An 18,189-nucleotide genomic window follows, 5' to 3' on the forward strand; every position below is an offset into this window, starting at 1 on the left:
CGTGAACACTGAAGTGAACCGTGTATCCACACGTGAACACTGAAGTGAACCGTGTATGCACGTGTGTGTTGTATCAGTCCACACGGGGGAGTGCGCATGCGCACTTCCGCCTGCGTTCTCAAATCGCCGAAAAATCGTCCATACCGCCTTTAAGCCTTGTGTTTGATAGTCGTCCTTGTTCAAGTGTCTTCAACTTAATTTAGCGAAGTAGCTTGTTTTATGCTGTTATAACATTATGCAAAAATGGCATGAGTTCAGCCGGACTCATTAGGTCCGGACCTGAACCTAAACCTCTGGATTCGAATCCAGACTTGAACCTGAACGTGGGTTTAGGTCTGCATCCCTAGTCGTCATACTTAACAACTCCATAAAGGTAAAAGATGGGAAGTCCCTTAATGAAAGCGCTCAGTATGATGGGGTCTCAGGGGGTCTTCAGAGCTGAACCCATAAACCAGGACAACAAACACAAAGTGGACCCATAAACCTCAATTATCAGCGTGAAACTCCTGCTTCAGTTGCTTCCTGGAAAGACACTTTATAACTGCTTAGGTGGCAGTATACCATAGAAACATGTTAACAAACTGTTAGCACTGTTAGCTTTAGCACTGCTTTGTTTAAAGTTTTAAAGAGTGTTTTTTCTGACCACGACACCATGTGTCAGAATCAGCTTGACTAATCACACAGTATAAGCCCAGTTTGAAGTCCTCATGAAACATTCTCCTGTTTTTCTAATTCTGACTTAGTTTGGTGGCGTAGAACTTGTGGTGAATGTTTATCACAGTTTTACTTCCGTTAAGTTGCCATCATCAGTCATCAGTGTGCGACACAGACACAGTTCAAACCATTGTTGGACTAAATAACGGTGTTATTGTGTGTCAGCTCAGAACTGTTGTGTCATTTATGTGGAGTTTGGCTCTTGTTTACAGCCTGGTTGCTAGGTAATATTGTGGGAAAATTTAATCTGGCCCTTTGCCAATCAATCAATTCTATTTCAATTTATTTTCAAACACCCAAAGTCACAGCCTGACACAACCCCGCCTTGCCATGTAATGTACCAGAGAGAGAGAAACGCCTGATTAAATCACCTTAACATTCAGACAAAGCAACTCGCTTCCTTGCCTTATTTTTGCTACTACAGTAACAGCTGCGGAATCACCTCCACCTATGTCATAATTGTGCGCACGTCCAACCAGGAAGTACAATTATAAACTTTACATCAAATGGTGGGACAAACGGGCAAAACGTTGAGTCTAATCTGAAATATAATTGTGTCTGACATGTGTCGTCTAAACCGTCACGTGGACTTTACTTTATGTTCCGCTTCACAGATTTCTGACAAAGCGACCGAGAGGCGTCCCGCACAAAGCGATGGACGACCCGGACAGTAACCCGGACAGTAACCCGTCGCACGCGGCCTTCGAGCGCTTCGCCCAGGCTCAGACGTTCAGGGAGGTCCAGCAGCACTTCGCCGAGCTCCGCGACGCGCTGCAGATGGAGCCGAGCGACCACCGCGACTTCTACCGGTCGCTGAAGGTCAAGCTCAACTCGTGGAAGGCCAAAGCGCTGTGGGCCAAGCTGGACCAGCGAGCGTCGCACGCGGACTATCAGCAGGGGAAAGTGTGCGCCAAGAACAAGGTGACGATACTTCTGTGCGCCGGAGTACAACTGTAAACTCTGTGGTAGGACTGGGCATTTAAGACGGCGTTTCATCATTTAACTGTGAAAGATTGAGTTTTAATCAAGAGGTCCACAAGCCAATCCTCTGGAAAAGCATTAGTTTGGAGCAAAGTTTTGGAGTTCTGAGGTATAAATTGTGCTATTTTGTTGTTTTGTTGTTTTGATTCATCACACAGACAAAACAAAGCAAAATAATACAAAAAAACATTAGATTAACATTAAAAACCAGTGCAACTCTGACCATCTCGAACATGCAGATCGATCAATATCAGGGGAAACATCCAGTCTTATTCTTTCTTCTTTTTCTTCTTTTTCTTTTTTTTCTTTTTTTTTCTTTTTTTTTTTCTTTTTTTCTTTTTCCTTCTCTTTCTTCTCTTTCTTCTTCCTTTGGTTGTAACCTTGTGGTCTTGTGGTCAGTGCCTGGTTCTGGGCGCCGGACCGTGTGGGCTGAGGACGGCCATCGAGCTGGCTCTGCTCGGCGCTCAGGTGGTGGTGATGGAGAAGAGGGAAACGTTCTCCAGGAACAACGTGCTCCACCTCTGGCCCTACACCATCGTCGACCTGCGCAACCTGTGCGCCAAGAAGTTCTACGGCAAATTCTGCACCGGAACCCTCGACCACATCAGTGAGTGGGTCTGCGGTCCACGGGCATGAACTTTGTGACCCAAGATCCACCGGACCAGGGAACCGGGGACTGAACCGGGGACTGAACCGGGGACTGAACCTGGGACTGGCTTCAGTGTCTGTGCTTTAGTGTCTGTGTTTCAGTGTCTGTGTTTCAGTGTCTGTGCTTTAGTGTCTGTTTCAGTGTCTGTGTTTCAATGTCTGTGCTTCGGTGTCTGTGCTTCAGTGTCTGTGCTTCAGTGTCTGTGCTTTAGTGTCTGTGTTTCAGTGTCTGTGCTTTAGTGTCTGTTTCAGTGTCTGTGTTTCAATGTCTGTGCTTCAGTGTCTGTGCTTCAGTGTCTGTGCTTCAGTGTCTGTGTTTTAGTGTCTGTGCTTCAATGTCTGTGCTTTAGTGTCTGTGTTTCAGTGTCTGTGCTTTAGTGTCTGTTTCAGTGTCTGTGCTTTAGTGTCTGTTTCAGTGTCTGTGTTTCAGTGTCTGTGTTTCAGTGTCTGTGCTTCAATGTCTGTGCTTTAGTGTCTGTGCTTCTGTGTCTGTGTTTCAGTGTCTGTGTCTCAGTGTCTGTGCTTCAGTGTCTGTGTTTCAGTGTCTGTGTTTCAGTGTCTGTGTTTCAGTGTCTGTGTTTCAGTGTCTGTGTTTCAGTGTCTGTGCTTTAGTGTCTGTGCTTTAGTGTCTGTGCTTCTGTGTCTGTGCTTCTGTGTCTGTGTTTCAATGTCTGTGCTTCAGTGTCTGTTTCAGTGTCTGTGTTTCAGTGTCTGTGTTTCAGTGTCTGTGTCTCAGTGTCTGTGCTTCAGTGTCTGTGTTTCAGTGTCTGTGTTTCAGTGTCTGTGTTTCAGTGTCTGTGTTTCAGTGTCTGTGTTTCAGTGTCTGTGCTTCAGTGTCTGTGCTTTAGTGTCTGTGCTTTAGTGTCTGTGTTTCAGTGTCTGTGCTTTAGTGTCTGTGTTTCAGTGTCTGTGCTTCAGTGTCTGTGCTTCAGTGTCTGTGTTCCAGTGTCTGTGTTTCAGTGCCTGTGCCTCAGTGTCTGTGTTTCAGTGTCTGTGCTTCAGTGTCTGTGTTTCAGTGTCTGTGCTTCAGTGTCTGTGTTTCAGTGTCTGTGCTTCTGTGTCTGTGTTTCAGTGTCTGTGTTTCAGTGTCTGTGCTTCAGTGTCTGTGCTTCAGTGTCTGTGTTTCAGTGTCTGTGTTTCAGTGTCTGTGTTTCAGTGTCTGTGTTTCAGTGTCTGTGTTTCAGTGTCTGTGCTTCAGTATCTGTGCTTCAGTGTCTGTGCTTCAGTGTCTGTGCTTTAGTGTCTGTGCTTTAGTGTCTGTGTTTCAGTGTCTGTGCTTCAGTGTCTGTGTTTCAGTGTCTGTGTTTCAGTGTCTGTGCTTTAGTGTCTGTGTTTCAGTGTCTGTGCTTCAGTGTCTGTGTTTCAGTGCCTGTGCCTCAGTGTCTGTGTTTCAGTGTCTGTGTTTCAGTGTCTGTGCTTTAGTGTCTGTGCTTCAGTGTCTGTGTTTCAGTGTCTGTGCTTCTGTGTCTGTGTTTCAGTGTCTGTGTTTCAGTGTCTGTGCTTCAGTGTCTGTGTTTCAGTGTCTGTGTTTCAGTGTCTGTGCTTTAGTGTCTGTGCTTCAGTGTCTGTGTTTCAGTGTCTGTGCTTCTGTGTCTGTGTTTCAGTGTCTGTGTTTCAGTGTCTGTGTTTCAGTGTCTGTGCTTCAGTGTCTGTGTTTCAGTGTCTGTGCTTCAGTGTCTGTGCTTTAGTGTCTGTGTTTCAGTGTCTGTGTTTCAGTGTCTGTGCTTTAGTGTCTGTGTTTCAGTGTCTGTGCTTCAGTGTCTGTGCTTCAGTGTCTGTGTTTCAGTGTCTGTGTTTCAGTGCCTGTGCCTCAGTGTCTGTGTTTCAGTGTCTGTGCTTCAGTGTCTGTGTTTCAGTGTCTGTGCTTCAGTGTCTGTGTTTCAGTGTCTGTGTTTCAGTGTCTGTGCTTCAGTGTCTGTTTCAGTGTCTGTGTTTCAGTGTCTGTGCTTCAGTGTCTGTGCTTTAGTGTCTGTGCTTCTGTGTCTGTGTTTCAGTGTCTGTGTTTCAGTGTCTGTGTTTCAGTGTCTGTGTTTCAGTGTCTGTGCTTCAGTGTCTGTGCTTTAGTGTCTGTGCTTCAGTGTCTGTGCTTTAGTGTCTGTGCTTTAGTGTCTGTGTTTCAGTGTCTGTGTTTCAGTGTCTATGCTTCAGTGTCTGTGCTTTAGTGTCTGTGCTTCTGTGTCTGTGTTTCAGTGTCTGTGCTTCAGTGTCTGTTTTTCAGTGTCTGTGCTTTAGTGTCTGTGTTTCAGTGTCTGTGCTTCAGTGTCTGTGTTTCAGTGTCTGTGCTTCTGTGTCTGTGTTTCAGTGTCTGTGTTTCAGTGTCTGTGCTTCAGTGTCTGTGCTTCAGTGTCTGTGTTTCAGTGTCTGTGTTTCAGTGTCTGTGCTTCAGTGTCTGTGTTTCAGTGTCTGTGATTCAGTGTCGGTGCTTCAGTGTCGGTGCTTCAGTGTCTGTGTTTCAGTGTCTGTGTTTCAGTGTCTGTGTTTCAGTGTCTGTGTTTCAGTGTCTGTGCTTCAGTATCTGTGCTTTAGTGTCTGTGCTTCAGTGTCTGTGCTTTAGTGTCTGTGCTTTAGTGTCTGTGTTTCAGTGTCTGTTTCAGTGTCTATGCTTCAGTGTCTGTGCTTTAGTGTCTGTGTTTCAGTGTCTGTGCTTCAGTGTCTGTGTTTCAGTGTCTGTGTTTCAGTGTCTGTGCTTCAGTGTCTGTGTTTCAGTGCCTGTGCCTCAGTGTCTGTGTTTCAGTGTCTGTGCTTAAGTGTCTGTGTTTCAGTGTCTGTGCTTCAGTGTCTGTGTTTCAGTGTCTGTGCTTCTGTGTCTGTGTTTCAGTGTCTGTGTTTCAGTGTCTGTGTTTCAGTGTCTGTGTTTCAGTGTCTGTGCTTCAGTGTCTGTGCTTCAGTGTCTGTGCTTCAGTGTCTGTGCTTCAGTGTCTGTGTTTCAGTGTCTGTGCTTCTGTGTCTGTGTTTCAGTGTCTGTGTTTCAGTGTCTGTGTTTCAGTGTCTGTGCTTCAGTGTCTGTGCTTCAGTGTCTGTGTTTCAGTGTCTGTGTTTCAGTGTCTGTGCTTCAGTGTCTGTGCTTCAGTGTCTGTGTTTCAGTGTCTGTGCTTCTGTGTCTGTGTTTCAGTGTCTGTGTTTCAGTGTCTGTGCTTCAGTGTCTGTGTTTCAGTGTCTGTGCTTCAGTGTCTGTGCTTCAGTGTCTGTGTTTCAGTGTCTGTGCTTCAGTGTCTGTGCTTCAGTGTCTGTGTTTCAGTGTCTGTGTTTCAGTGTCTGTGCTTCAGTGTTTTAGTGTCTGTGTTTCAGTGTCTGTGCTTCAGTGTCTGTGCTTCAGTGTTTCAGTGTCTGTGCTTCAGTGTTTCAGTGTCTGTGCTTCAGTGTCTGTGCTTCAGTGTTTCAGTGTCTGTGCTTCAGTGTTTCAGTGTCAGTGTTTCAGTGTCTGTGTTTCAGTGTCTGTGCTTCAGTGTCTCTGTTTCAGTGTCTGTGCTTCAGTGTCTCTGTTTCAGTGTCTGTGTTTCAGTGTCTGTGCTTCAGTGTTTCAGTGTCTGTGCTTCATTGTCTGTGCTTCAGTGTTTCAGTGTCTGTGCTTCAGTGTCTCTGTTTCAGTGTCTGTGTTTCAGTGTCTGTGCTTCAGTATTTCAGTGTCTGTGCTTCCCTGTCTTAAATACCCGTCTGTGTTTGAAGGCATCCGTCAGCTACAGTTGATCCTCCTGAAGGTGGCGCTGCTCCTTGGCGTGGACGTGCAAACTGGAGTGGAGTTTCACGGTTTTGTCGAGCCCACCGAAGAAAAGGGTTTGTTCACTTCTCCTCTGCACATGCTCAGTTAGAGCTTCTCTTCTCCTCTGCACATGCTCAGTTAGAGCTTCTCTTCTCCTCTGCACATGCTCAGTTAAAGCTTCTCTTCTCCTCTGCACATGCTCAGTTAGGGCTTCTCTTCTCCTCTGCACATGCTCAGTTAGAGCTTCACTTCTCCTCTGCACATGCTCAGTTAGAGCTTCACTTCTCCTCGGCACATGCTCAGTTAGGGCTTCACTTCTCCTCGGCACATGCTCAGTTAGGGCTTCTCTTCCCCTCTGCACATGCTCAGTTAGAGCTTCTCTTCTCCTCTGCACATGCTCAGTTAGAGCTTCACTTCTCCTCTGCACATGCTCAGTTAGGGCTTCTCTTCTCCTCTGCACATGCTCAGTTAGAGCTTCTCTTCTCTGCACATGCTCAGTTAGGGCTTCTCTTCTCCTCTCTTCTCCTCTGCTCAGTTAGGACTTCTCTTCTCCTCTGCACATGCTCAGTTAGGGCTTCTCTTCTCCTCTGCACATGCTCAGTTAGGGCTTCTATCCGCTCTGGTTCTAAAAGCTCATGTTAGAGGGCGGAGCATGTACGGGCCTCTGAACACGCCCACAGACTGAGCATCTGCAGAAGAAGAACCAAGCTTCATGCAGTACTGCTCAGCGGCCTGTAGAGGTCACTAAAGACCCTGACAGTTTGCAGGTTTTAAAGCTTCCTGCAGTACTGCTCAGCGGCCTGTAGAGGTCACTAAAGACCCTGACAGTTTGCAGGTTTTGGACTTCATAGGGAAGACGTATGGCCCTTTTTGTGTTTTTATCTTTGTCATTTATATTTTATTTATTGACTTGGTTAATTACTAGTAAATCTTAGTTTTTTTCTTTATTTTGTTTGTTTATTTACTTTTTAATGTAGGATTCAATTATTATTTCAATGAGCACTTGTAGAGCAATTATTCCTGAACTTTGGAAACCTTTTAAGATGAAGTATTGAGTGTTGATTTTTGAATATTAAACCTTTCCCTTAGTATGTAGCAGCATGATGTTCTTAAAGGTCCAAACACCATGTCCTTTGTCCCCGTCTCAGGCTGGACGGCCCAGATCAAGCCGGCGTCTCATCCCGTCTCCACGTTCCAGTTCGATGTGTTCATCTCTGCTGCAGGAGGAAGCTTTCGCCCCGAAGGTGACGCTTTACCAAGACTGGAATCCTTTTTTATCTAGATTTATGTTCCAGAGTGAGGAGCTGAGATGTTCCAGAGTGAGGAGCTGAGATGTTCCAGACTGAGGAGCTGAGATGTTCCAGAGTGAGGAGCTGAGATGTTCCAGACTGAGGAGCTGAGATGTTCCAGAGTGAGGAGCTGAGATGTTCCAGAGTGAGGAGCTGAGATGTTCCAGACTGAGGAGCTGAGATGTTCCAGAGTGAGGAGCTGAGATGTTCTAGAGTGAGAAGCTGAGATGTTCCAGAGTGAGGAGCTGAGATGTTCCAGACTGAGGAGCTGAGATGTTCCAGAGTGAGGAGCTGAGATGTTCCAGAGTGAGGAGCTGAGATGTTCCAGAGTGAGGAGCTGAGATTTTCCAGAGTGAGGAGCTGAGATTTTCCAGAGTGAGGAGCTGAGAGATTCCAGAGTGAGGAGCTGAGAGATTCCAGAGTGAGGAGCTGAGATGTTTCAGAGTGAGGAGCTGAGATGTTTCAGAGTGAGGAGCTGAGATGTTTCAGAGTGAGGAGCTGAGAGGTTCCAGAGTGAGGAGCTGAGAGGTTCCAAAGTGAGGAGCAGAGATGTTCCAGAGTGAGGAGCTGAGATGTTGAAGCGTGAGGAGCTGAGATGTTGAAGCGTGAGGAGCTGAGAGAGGAACCGCTCATCGTGGTCGTCTCTCTACAGGGTTCAAGAGTAAGGAGCTGAGAGGGAAACTGGCCATCGGCATCACGGCCAACTTCACGAACCGCCGCACGTCCGCCGAGGCTCAGGTCGGCGAGATCAGCGGCGTCGCACGGATCTACAATCAGAAGTTCTTCCAGGAGCTGCTCTCGAAAACCGGTCAGACCCCCGAACACGATCTACGCTAAAAGAACGACCTCGGCCCATTGCGTGTCTTTAGAGATCCTAGGGACCTTCTGACTTCTTTGTGGTCTTTGTCGTCTCCTTCCCGTGACTTGAGTGTCCTTCCTCCACCTCCAGGTATCGATCTGGAGAACATAGTGTACTACAAAGACGACACGCACTACTTTGTGATGACGGCCAAGAAGAACAGTCTGCTGAAGAAGGGAGTCATAAAACAGGTGCCCCAAAATCACTAAATCCATTGAATTCTTCTTCCTCTGCGTCACTTCTAAACAACTCCACAAACTCCAGAGGTAGAGGCTTGTGGTTTCCAGTGTGAAAATAACAAATAATATCATGTATAAGTCGCACCCCGGCAAAACTACTGTGCGACTTATAGTCCGGAAAATACGGTAAATAAAATCCAAATCGTACCCAACTCGACCGGAATTACACTTCGCTCGGGAGAGTTCAGCGATTCACAAAGATATACGTAGTAATCCCGTGTTTGCGAGGTGAGACGCCGTAGTAAAACGGGAAACTACCGTAAAAGTCATACAGTTGTATAAGCCGCGCCACCACACTTTACAAAGACACGTTTACATATTTAAGCAACATGAGATATTTGCACGGAAAGATGGCACATTGTAGTGATGCGTGTGATCTTTTGACCTGCGGGTCACATTTGATAAAAGGCGGACCGTCGTATCGCGCGACTAATTTCTCCGTGAATATGAGTCGTATTGTTATAAAACGTGAAGTATTTTGAAGCTTAACACGCAGAGAACACGTCTGTCGTCGATTCCTCCGTGTGCGCTGATTTACCCGTGTCCGTTTGTCTTCTCCACGTCTGGCTCTGCTCCTGAGCAAGAGAAAGAGAGCTTCCTGTCAGAGCGCCCCTAGAGGCCGTATATCGTATCGCAGGGTTCAAAGAGTGTGAAAAAAGTAGCGGCCACGCGGCGATAAACAGGAAACGGCTGTTGCTAACGTGCTTTGCTAGCTTGGTTTTGCTAGCTTTGTTTTGCTAGCTTTGTTTTGCTAGCTTTGTTTTGCTAGCTTTGTTTTGCTAGCTTTGTTTTTCTAGCTTTGTTTTGCTAGCTTTGTTTTGCCAGCTTTGTTTTGCCAGCTTGGTTTTTCTTGCTTGGTTTTGCTAGCTTTGTTTCGCTAGCTTTGGCACTTTAGCACGAGATCAAGTCAGAGTTTGTTGACCAGTGATTATTTTGTGTTTGTCTTATTGCCCTTTTGTCTGAACCTCTCGTTCAATCATCTCACTCAAATGCTTGTCTAAACTTGCCTAAAATGTTCCGCAGTAAGCCTTTAACTTCTCCATCTTGCCTTCCATTCTCACTGCGACCGCACCTTCTGCCGTCTCTGTCCAGGACTATGCAGACGCAGAGCAGCTCCTGGCCCGGGCCAACGTGGACTACGAGGCTCTGTGTCAGTACGCTCACGATGCCGCCGACTTCTCCACCGGCGGGAAACTGCCCGACCTGGAGTTTGCCCAGAACCAAAAGGGGAAGGACGTGGCCATGTTCGACTTCACCTCAATGCACCGCGCGGAGAATGCCTCCATGGTCCGAGAGCGGAAGGGCAAGAAGCTGCTGGTGGCGCTGGTCGGGGACTGTCTGATGGAGGTGAAGTTCAGTGTTCTTCAGGGGTTCTTCAAGGGTTGTTCAGGGGTTGTTTAGGGTTTCTTCAGGGAGACTTAGGGGGTTCTTCAGGGATTCTTCGGGGGTTCTTTAAGGGTTCTTCATAGGTTTTTCAAGGGTTCTTCAAGGGTTCTTCAGGGATTCTTCAAGGGTTCTTCAGGGATTCTTCAGAGGTTCTTCAGGGGTTATTCGGGGGTTCTTCGGGACTTCTCAGGGGTTCTTCAGTAGTTCTTCAGGGGTTCTTCGGCGGTTCTTCAGGGACTCTTCGGGGACTCTTCGGGGACTCTTTGGGGACTCTCCGGGGATTCTTCAGGGGTTCTTCAGGGACTCTCGGTTCTTCAGGGATTCTTCAGGGGTTCTTTAGATGTTCTTCAGGGATTCTTCAGGGACTCTCGGTTCTTCAGGGATTCTTCAGGGGTTCTTTAGATGTTCTTCAGGGATTCTTCAGCAGTTCTTCAGTTGTTCCTCAGAGGTTCTTCAGAGGTTCTTCAGGACCAGTCAAAGTGTTATTTCTGTTTTTTCTTTTCCGCAGCCTTTCTGGCCTCTAGGGACAGGGATTGCTCGTGGGTTCCTGGCAGCGTTCGACACGGCCTGGATGGTGAGGGGCTGGGCCTCGGGAACACCACACCTGAAGCTCCTGGCCGAGAGGTGACACTTTTTATTATTGATTCAGGATCATGTTATATCTAATCAATCTAAAAACAATTCAATGTCTGCCACCACAGATATTGTTGATTCATTTCTCACTGTGGCCCTCAGAGGCAACCGTTTTTGTGATTTTGGGCCTTACAAAAATAAATTGAATCAAATTGAACGCTATGGGGCATTTATTTTTCACGAGTGTCATGATTTTACCGGGAAAGTCCAGTGAGTCATTTGGCATTTTCCATAAGTCGCACACCTTTTTCTGCTCAGTCATTTACCCTGACGTGGGCGGATCTTTATTTCAGACTGAAGATAAGGCTTTTCTCTTTCGCTTTCTATCTCGAAATTATCACCTCTCACCTTCTCAACATTTGCGTTTTATACATTTAAAAGTGCATATTTTGGAGTTTATTTGTCTTTAAATCAAGCCGTGAATAACAAAATATCTTGTTTACAAGAAAACATTAGCGACCCTCACTTACTCCTTATTATAAAACCTGTACAAATAACATTACAATTGCTGATGAAATGACAAGTAAAATGAACTCGAATGAATGCAGAAGTTCATTTGTAGCTTAATGAATGAGCGCCTTGATTTACTGCGGCCCGTTTAGTCGCACAAATACGAAGTTAAAGTCTATTTCATCTGCTATTGATGCTTTGCTAGCTTTTTTTACACTTTTTTTTTTAAATTTACACCATATAGATAAATTCACAATTGTGAACGCTGTTCGCTTGCGTGCATCGATAAACAGGAAACTGCTTTCGCTCACGTGCTTTGCTAGCTTTGTTTTGCTAAACTCGACATATGAGTTGGCTTCCAGTGGAAATGCAGCGCTTTATCACGATCTAGAGTTAAAGTTTTTGTCTTTTTCTTCTGCCCTTAATAATCTTAATATTTACACCCTATAAATAAATAAATAATAATCTTTAAACGCTGAGTTTTCAATCGCCGACGCCGATCGTTTTCGTGCGTCGATAAACAGGAAACGGCCGATGCTAACGTGCTTTGCTAGCTTTATTTGCTAAGCTCGACATACGAGTTAGCATCAGTGGAAATGCGGCGCATTATCACGATCTAGAGTTAAAGTCTTTGTCTTTTTCTTCTGCCCTTAATAATATTTACACCCTATAAATAAATTCACAATCTTTAAAACGCCGATAAAGTTTGTTTCACTGTAAAAAAAGAAACAAACTGTTGAGAATGATTTTTCTCAATTTTTTTTTAAATTAATTTCTGACCTTATTGTCTTATTGTTCAGCTTGTTTTGGAGTAACAGACTGTAGGCATAAATACTAGACTCTGCACCGTGAGTTGCTGTGATTACTTCCTTGTCAGGCGTATAATCTGTGCGTGTGTTGGATTGGTTTATTACCATTTTACAAGCGCTCGTGTCGTCTGTGTTTGCAGGGAAAGCGTGTATCAGCTCCTGTCGCAGACCAATCCGGAAAACACCAACAAGAACTACACCGCCTACAGCCTCAACCCCAAAACGCGGTACCAGCGAGTCAACCTGTCCTCCATCCAGGCACACCAGGTCGGTCCAGGTTCACCGGGTCGGTCCAGGTTCACCGGGTCGGTCCAGGTTCACCGGGTCGGTCCAGGCTGGTCCAGGCCAGTCCAGGCCGGTCCAGGCCGGCGCGTTTACAACAAACGTAGAGACATTTTATATAACATTAAAAGATCAAAACAAGAGTGGGTCAAACGAGTGGGGCTTTTAATATTTTTTTAAAAGTGATAAAAGACTGTGCTTCTAATGTGCACTGTCCTAATTAAAAAAATAAATACATTTAAATACAAATAAATAAAATACATTTAAATAAAATACATTTAAATAATTACATTTAAAATAAAATAAATTTAAATGGATATGTTTAAATAAAATACATTTAAATAGATACATTTAATTAAAAATACTTTTAAATAGATACTTTTAAAATAAATAAGATGAATAAAATAAATAAAATAAAATAAAAACATTAAAATAATATACATTTAAATAAAATATAATAAAATCAAATAAATATAAATAAGTCCCGCCTCTTCATAGTGTCATGTCACTGTGACGAGCAGCAGATAGACCTGTTTTATTTGTGAAAAGTGGCTTGTGAAATTTTTGTGCCCTACATGTGTCACATGGAGTCTTCCCTTTTCAAATAATCACACTAAGTACAGGGATGTGGGCGGGGCTAGTGGGGTAGGTGCAAACACTAGCACCTCAGTTGCAGGACAAAACAGGATTAACTCCTAAACGTGCAAGAATCAATCGAAATATACTGTAACTTTGAGTAAACGAACGATGAAAGCGGCTGTAACGAGAGTCAAAGCTCATTAATAAAATGTGTCCTTTACATCAGCACACCTCATTTTACTCATATTTGTTACACCGACTACACATTCTCCAAAACACGTAAGATAAGACCTTTTTATATCAAATACAGTGGCATTATTGAATCAAAAGGTCAATAATACACTTTATTTGTGAATATTTTCCATCTAAAAGCCTTCAGTCACCATATTTCAACCTTTATTTGGTTAAAAATGGTTAGAAATAACTGTAAGACTAGTCGACTACTACAGTAATAGTTATTTACAGCCCTAAATAAGACGATAAACTCTTGAAAATTAACGTTGTTTTGACCCTAATTGACATCACATACATAAACTGCATCTCTAATGTGGTTTTCTCGCTCAAAACAAAGTGGAGTTGTATTTTCTTTCATTTACATTGCGTTCCTTTGCGTTTAGTCCGTGCATGCGCCCTCTGCTGGCATGTCTGTGTACACACTTCTCATTTTAGAGTTATTTCTGCCATTTGTTTTGCGGTTTATGTGTTTGCGCACGAGTCCTGAAGAATAAAGCTCTGCACAGAAACTAGAGCCCTTTGTGTTTGTTGCTTTCAGGTCCAGCATCTCTACGACACGGATAAAGGCAAATCTCTGAACAATAAAGTGAAAACCAAACCCATGAGACAAGGTCGGTTCCTCCCGTCAATTCACACGTTAATGGGTCAAGTTTTAATCCCCATTGTGTTCTCCTAGTGTTTTAATCCCCATAGTGTTCTAAAGGGACGCAAAGTACTGTAACTACTGAAACTACTGTAACTACTGACTCTGCATAAGTATTTTCTGTAAACATCCAAAAAAATCCACTAATGTTTAATATGGCCTGTTTTAGTCCGTCTTTAGTCTTGGTCTAGTTCTAGTTTAGACCCAGTTTTGTCCTGCTTTAAGTTTAGTCCTGGTTTAGTCCTGGTTTCGATCTTGTTTAGACTTTCTTCAGTCCTGGTTTAGAACTTATTTAGACCTGGTTTAGTCCTGGTTTAGACCTGGTTTAGACCTTGTTTAGACCTTGTTTACTAATTTTGTAATTTATTTATTGTTTTTTTCCTATTTTTTTTCTTTATCTTTTCCCTTTTTTTCTTTCTTCTTCGAATAAAATAGAATAGTAATTACTTACTAAAAAAAAAAAAAATATTTATTTTTTATTTCTCATGCCGTTTAATTTTGTAGCAACATTTTCAGTAAAACAAACGACAGTAAACCTTAAAACCCCCAAAATACATGTTCATCACCATCATTTTAACCCCGCCCTTTCACAGATCTTTGCAGTAAATATGTCTTTCACGTTGACATGATTGTGTTGTTTGTTTGTTTGTTGCGCTGCAGATTCCTCGAGCGGTTTCGAGGAGCTGCTGAGGTGGTGTCAGAAGAACACGGCCGGTTATGAACACGTGAAGGTCGTGGACTTCACCGAGTCGTGGAGGTCTGGACTGGCTCTGTGCGCGCTCGTGCACCACTTCAGACCCGCGCTCATGTGAGTACTACTACTACTACATACATGTACTGCACTAGAGACACGGCTTTGTACTGTACTACTACATACATGTACTGCACTAGAGCTGAGACACGCCTTTGTACAGTACTACTACATACATGTACTGCAGTAGAGACACACCTTTGTACAGTACTACTACATACATGTACTGCACTTGAGCTGAGACACGCCTTTGTACAGTACTACTACATACATGTACTGCACTAGAGCTGAGACATGGCTTTGTACAGTACTTCTATATACATGTACTGCACTAGAGCTGAGACACGCCTTTGTACAGTACTACTACATACATGTACTGCAGTAAAGACACGCCTTTGTACAGTACTACTACATACATGTACTGCACTAGAGACACGGCTTTGTACAGTACTACTACATACATGTACTGCACTAGAGCTGAGACACGCCTTTGTACAGTACTACTACATACATGTACTGCAGTAGAGACACGCCTTTGTACAGTACTACTACATACATGTACTGCACTAGAGACACGGCTTTGTACAGTACTACTACATACATGTACTGCACTAGAGCTGAGACACGCCTTTGTACAGTACTACTACATACATGTACTGCACTAGAGCTGAAACACGCCTTTGTACAGTACTACTACATACATGTACTGCACTAGAGCTGAGACACGCCTTTGTACAGTACTACTACATACATGTACTGCACTAGAGCTGAGAAACACAGGTTTATACACTGCTACTGCGTGTATATACTGACCGCTGCCACATGTATGCCCAAAGTGTTTTTTGATTCTTGCAGTCTTTAGCTAGAGAACAGTCTCTCTCCTTCTCCTCGGAAGAGCAGACAAACGGAGGAGACCCTGCGTAACTCACCCCGTTACGCAGCACGCTGTTTCAGCCTATCCTCCAGGAAGCACTCTGTACCTGTAACACGCCCACCGCCCCGCCCCCACGCTCGAGAGGAACCGCGGCTATTTAGGCACAGTTAGCTTCAAACGCTACTTCTTTTGTTCCAACACGCTCACGCTGAGACTACGTCACGGGGAGGGCGGGGAACGCACGCTCACGCTGAGACTACGTCACGGGGAGGGCGGGGAACGCACGCTCATGCTGAGACTACGTCACGGGGAGGGCGGGGAACGCACGCTCACGCTGAGACTACGTCACGGGGAGGGCGGGGAACGCACGCTCACGCTGAGACTACGTCACGGGGAGGGCGGGGAACGCACGCTCACGCTGAGACTACGTCACGGGGAGGGCGGGGAACGCATGCTCACGCTGAGACCACGTCACGGGGAGGGCGGGGAACGCACGCTCACGCTGAGACTACGTCACGGGGAGGGCGGGGGACGCACGCTCACGCTGAGACCACGTCACGGGGAGGGCGGGGAACGCACGCTCACGCTGAGACTACGTCACGGGGAGGGCGGGGAACGCACGCTCACGCTGAGACTACGTCACGGGGAGGGCGGGGGAGGGATTGCTCTTCTCGAGGGTGGGGGCGAATTTTTGAAAAACTGACACTGCTGTTTAATTAAGATGTAACGTTGGCTGAAGTTACAACAAAACGCACTCCTTAGCTCCATTAAACTCCGCGGCCTCATTTGTCTCCATAGCGACGTGTCCGGTCTGAGCGAGTCCGACCCGGTCCTGAACCATCACTTGGCCTTCAGCGTCCTGGAGAAGGAGCTGGGCATCGCTCGAGTCATGTCGCCGGACGACTTCACCAACGGCGCTCAGGTGGACAAACTGTCCATGGTGCTGTACCTCACGCAGGTGCAGAAGGCCTTCACGGCGCCCCCTAATGGTGAGTGCAGGATCGGTCTGTATAGTATCATGTTTGCACTGTTTTTTTCTATGATTTCAAACGTCTTGAAAAACATGCCCCCAGAGATTTGACCTCTGACCTGGCTCCAGAGCTGCAGGGACTTTAAAACGCCATCACAGTTGTAGTTTAAATGTCGTAATTGTTCACTTTCTCCACTACATATGTAAATCTGTACAACTGTAAATGTGTGTACATATTAAGCATATTTTTTATTTCTATTCTTATTGTTCATTGTTTGTGAATTTTGTTCATTGACAATGGCAATAATCCCTCTGATTCTGGAAGAGCTATTTTTAATAACAAAAGCAGTGGCATTATTTAATCAAAATGTCCAAAAAATAATCAACTTTTCCTGATTTTCTTCACTTTTCCATAAATGCCTTTTAGCCTTTAGTTGCCATATTTCAATGTTTATTTGGTAAAAAATGTATTCATTGGAGATAATCCTTTGACTTTTTGACTAATCTAACAAAAAAATATCGCAACTACGGAACTAAAAACAATTGCACTATTATTATTAGATTAGTTTTCAGACAGATTTTGTCGATTTTTTTTTTAAAGCTCCGTTTGTTTCTTATATAAACATTGGGTTCCGAGCGCACGTTTTAAACACGCCCAGGAGCATTAACGTCTGACGAAATGACGAGCCAATGAGTTGTTAAGAAGACCAAACGTGATGGGAATAGACACGTTTTCCCAGTGATTTTTTTACACTCTTTGGAACATTTTTAGAGTTTGTAGCGCTCTAAACTGCGGCGTCGGCAGGTTTTGCACAGAATAAGACCTCGAGGAGAGAGAGGACGTTATATTCAGGAAATATTTGCAACGTTAAATCAAATCCTTTAGTCCTGTTGTATTCTTGAGTGATTCTTTTGAAGCGTTTGAAAGTGGAGGAAGTGACAGGTCTTACGTAAGCGTGTTGCTTGGATACGCAGCATCAGCATCTCCTTAAAGGGGCAGGCGCAGGATTTTATACACTTTATTATGTTTAATTATAAGTTGTGTGGGTTTTTATGACAAAACATTTTCCTTTTTGTCATATTTTTAAAGTAAAAGACACGTTTTGATAATAATATTGTAAAGCAAATTTGGCTATTAACAAGACATTTTTGTCATTTTTACACATAAAATGACTTATTTTACCTGATGAAAACGTTTATATGAGCAAAATAGAGTTTTCCTCTTCACCTGCAAAAGTCACAGATCAAACCTCAGTGTCGGTTTGTAGCGCTACAACTTTAGATTATTATTAATTTAGTCTTCGACGAGCAGCAAATATTTTTTTTTGATTCCACGACCAATCAAGAGACTTTTTATATACATTATCAACCAAATAAAGGTAGATATACAATATGTAGATTATCAAAGGTAGATAGACAATATGATGAATGAAGGCTTCTAGATACAGAATATTTACGAATAAAGTGTAATATTGATAAAAATCTGAAATTGTTTGTTATTTTTTGACATTTTGATTTAAAAATGCTGCTGTTTTTGTTAAATGAAACGTCTTTTTGTTTGCATTTTAGTGTCTTTACACCCCAAATACAGACTACAACTATCAATTACTTGCATCGCCGACCTGTCACGTTTACTGATCAATTCACACAGCTCTACTTGTGAGAAAAATCCCAATTAGATCACGTTCCATCGTCTGTATTGTATATCGCGCTGACGGCAGATGATGCGGGAGGAGAGCGAGAGAGAGCGAGACGAGCGCCGCCGCCCCTTTAAGATCCTGTTACCCACAATCCCCCTGCCGCCCCTCTGCTCGCGGACAGAGCGGTGTGGCTAAGCTCCCTCTGATGCGGCTGGGACGGCTCTGTGCGCGTTTGACAGAGCGGTTAGCACGTAGCGTTTAGCCTCTGCGTGTGAATGATCGGTGTGTGTGTGTGTGAGTGAGTGTGTGTGTGATCCGAGTGTGTGTGTGCGTGTGTGTGTGTGTGTGTGAGGGGCGCCGCCGTTTGCTCCTGTCACTGATGTGCAGCAGAGGGAAGCTGTCATCTCTGTGTTTAACCTTATCGTGCTCAATCTACTGCACAAACGGAGCTGGAAATGAGGTAAAATGACCTGAAATCATCATAATCGTGGCCAAAAATGGGCTATTT

The 18,189-nt window shown here is 44.5% G+C and overlaps 1 protein-coding gene across 1 annotated transcript in view; it reads left to right on the forward strand.

Annotated features, from left to right (window-relative positions):
- The first annotated feature begins 1,339 nt into the window (after positions 1-1,339).
- The window catches only part of mical1 (microtubule associated monooxygenase, calponin and LIM domain containing 1), a 45,283-nt gene continuing 28,433 nt past the window's right edge, over positions 1,340-18,189 (forward strand). Inside the window, exons 1-12 of the mRNA XM_072448874.1 lie at positions 1,340-1,635; positions 2,095-2,302; positions 6,010-6,117; positions 7,192-7,287; positions 7,985-8,140; positions 8,282-8,382; positions 9,523-9,777; positions 10,325-10,440; positions 11,849-11,975; positions 13,342-13,414; positions 14,107-14,254; positions 15,870-16,060. Of these exons, the coding sequence (XP_072304975.1) occupies positions 1,369-1,635; positions 2,095-2,302; positions 6,010-6,117; positions 7,192-7,287; positions 7,985-8,140; positions 8,282-8,382; positions 9,523-9,777; positions 10,325-10,440; positions 11,849-11,975; positions 13,342-13,414; positions 14,107-14,254; positions 15,870-16,060 (1,846 nt within the window). The 5' untranslated portion in view covers positions 1,340-1,368. The remainder of the gene's footprint in view (positions 1,636-2,094; positions 2,303-6,009; positions 6,118-7,191; positions 7,288-7,984; positions 8,141-8,281; positions 8,383-9,522; positions 9,778-10,324; positions 10,441-11,848; positions 11,976-13,341; positions 13,415-14,106; positions 14,255-15,869; positions 16,061-18,189) is intronic.

This window comes from Eucyclogobius newberryi, unplaced genomic scaffold, assembly GCF_026437365.1.
Source record: "Eucyclogobius newberryi isolate DKJ021-1_F unplaced genomic scaffold, fEucNew1.0.hap1 SCAF_17, whole genome shotgun sequence".
Classification (NCBI taxonomy): Eukaryota; Metazoa; Chordata; class Actinopteri; order Gobiiformes; family Gobiidae; genus Eucyclogobius; species Eucyclogobius newberryi.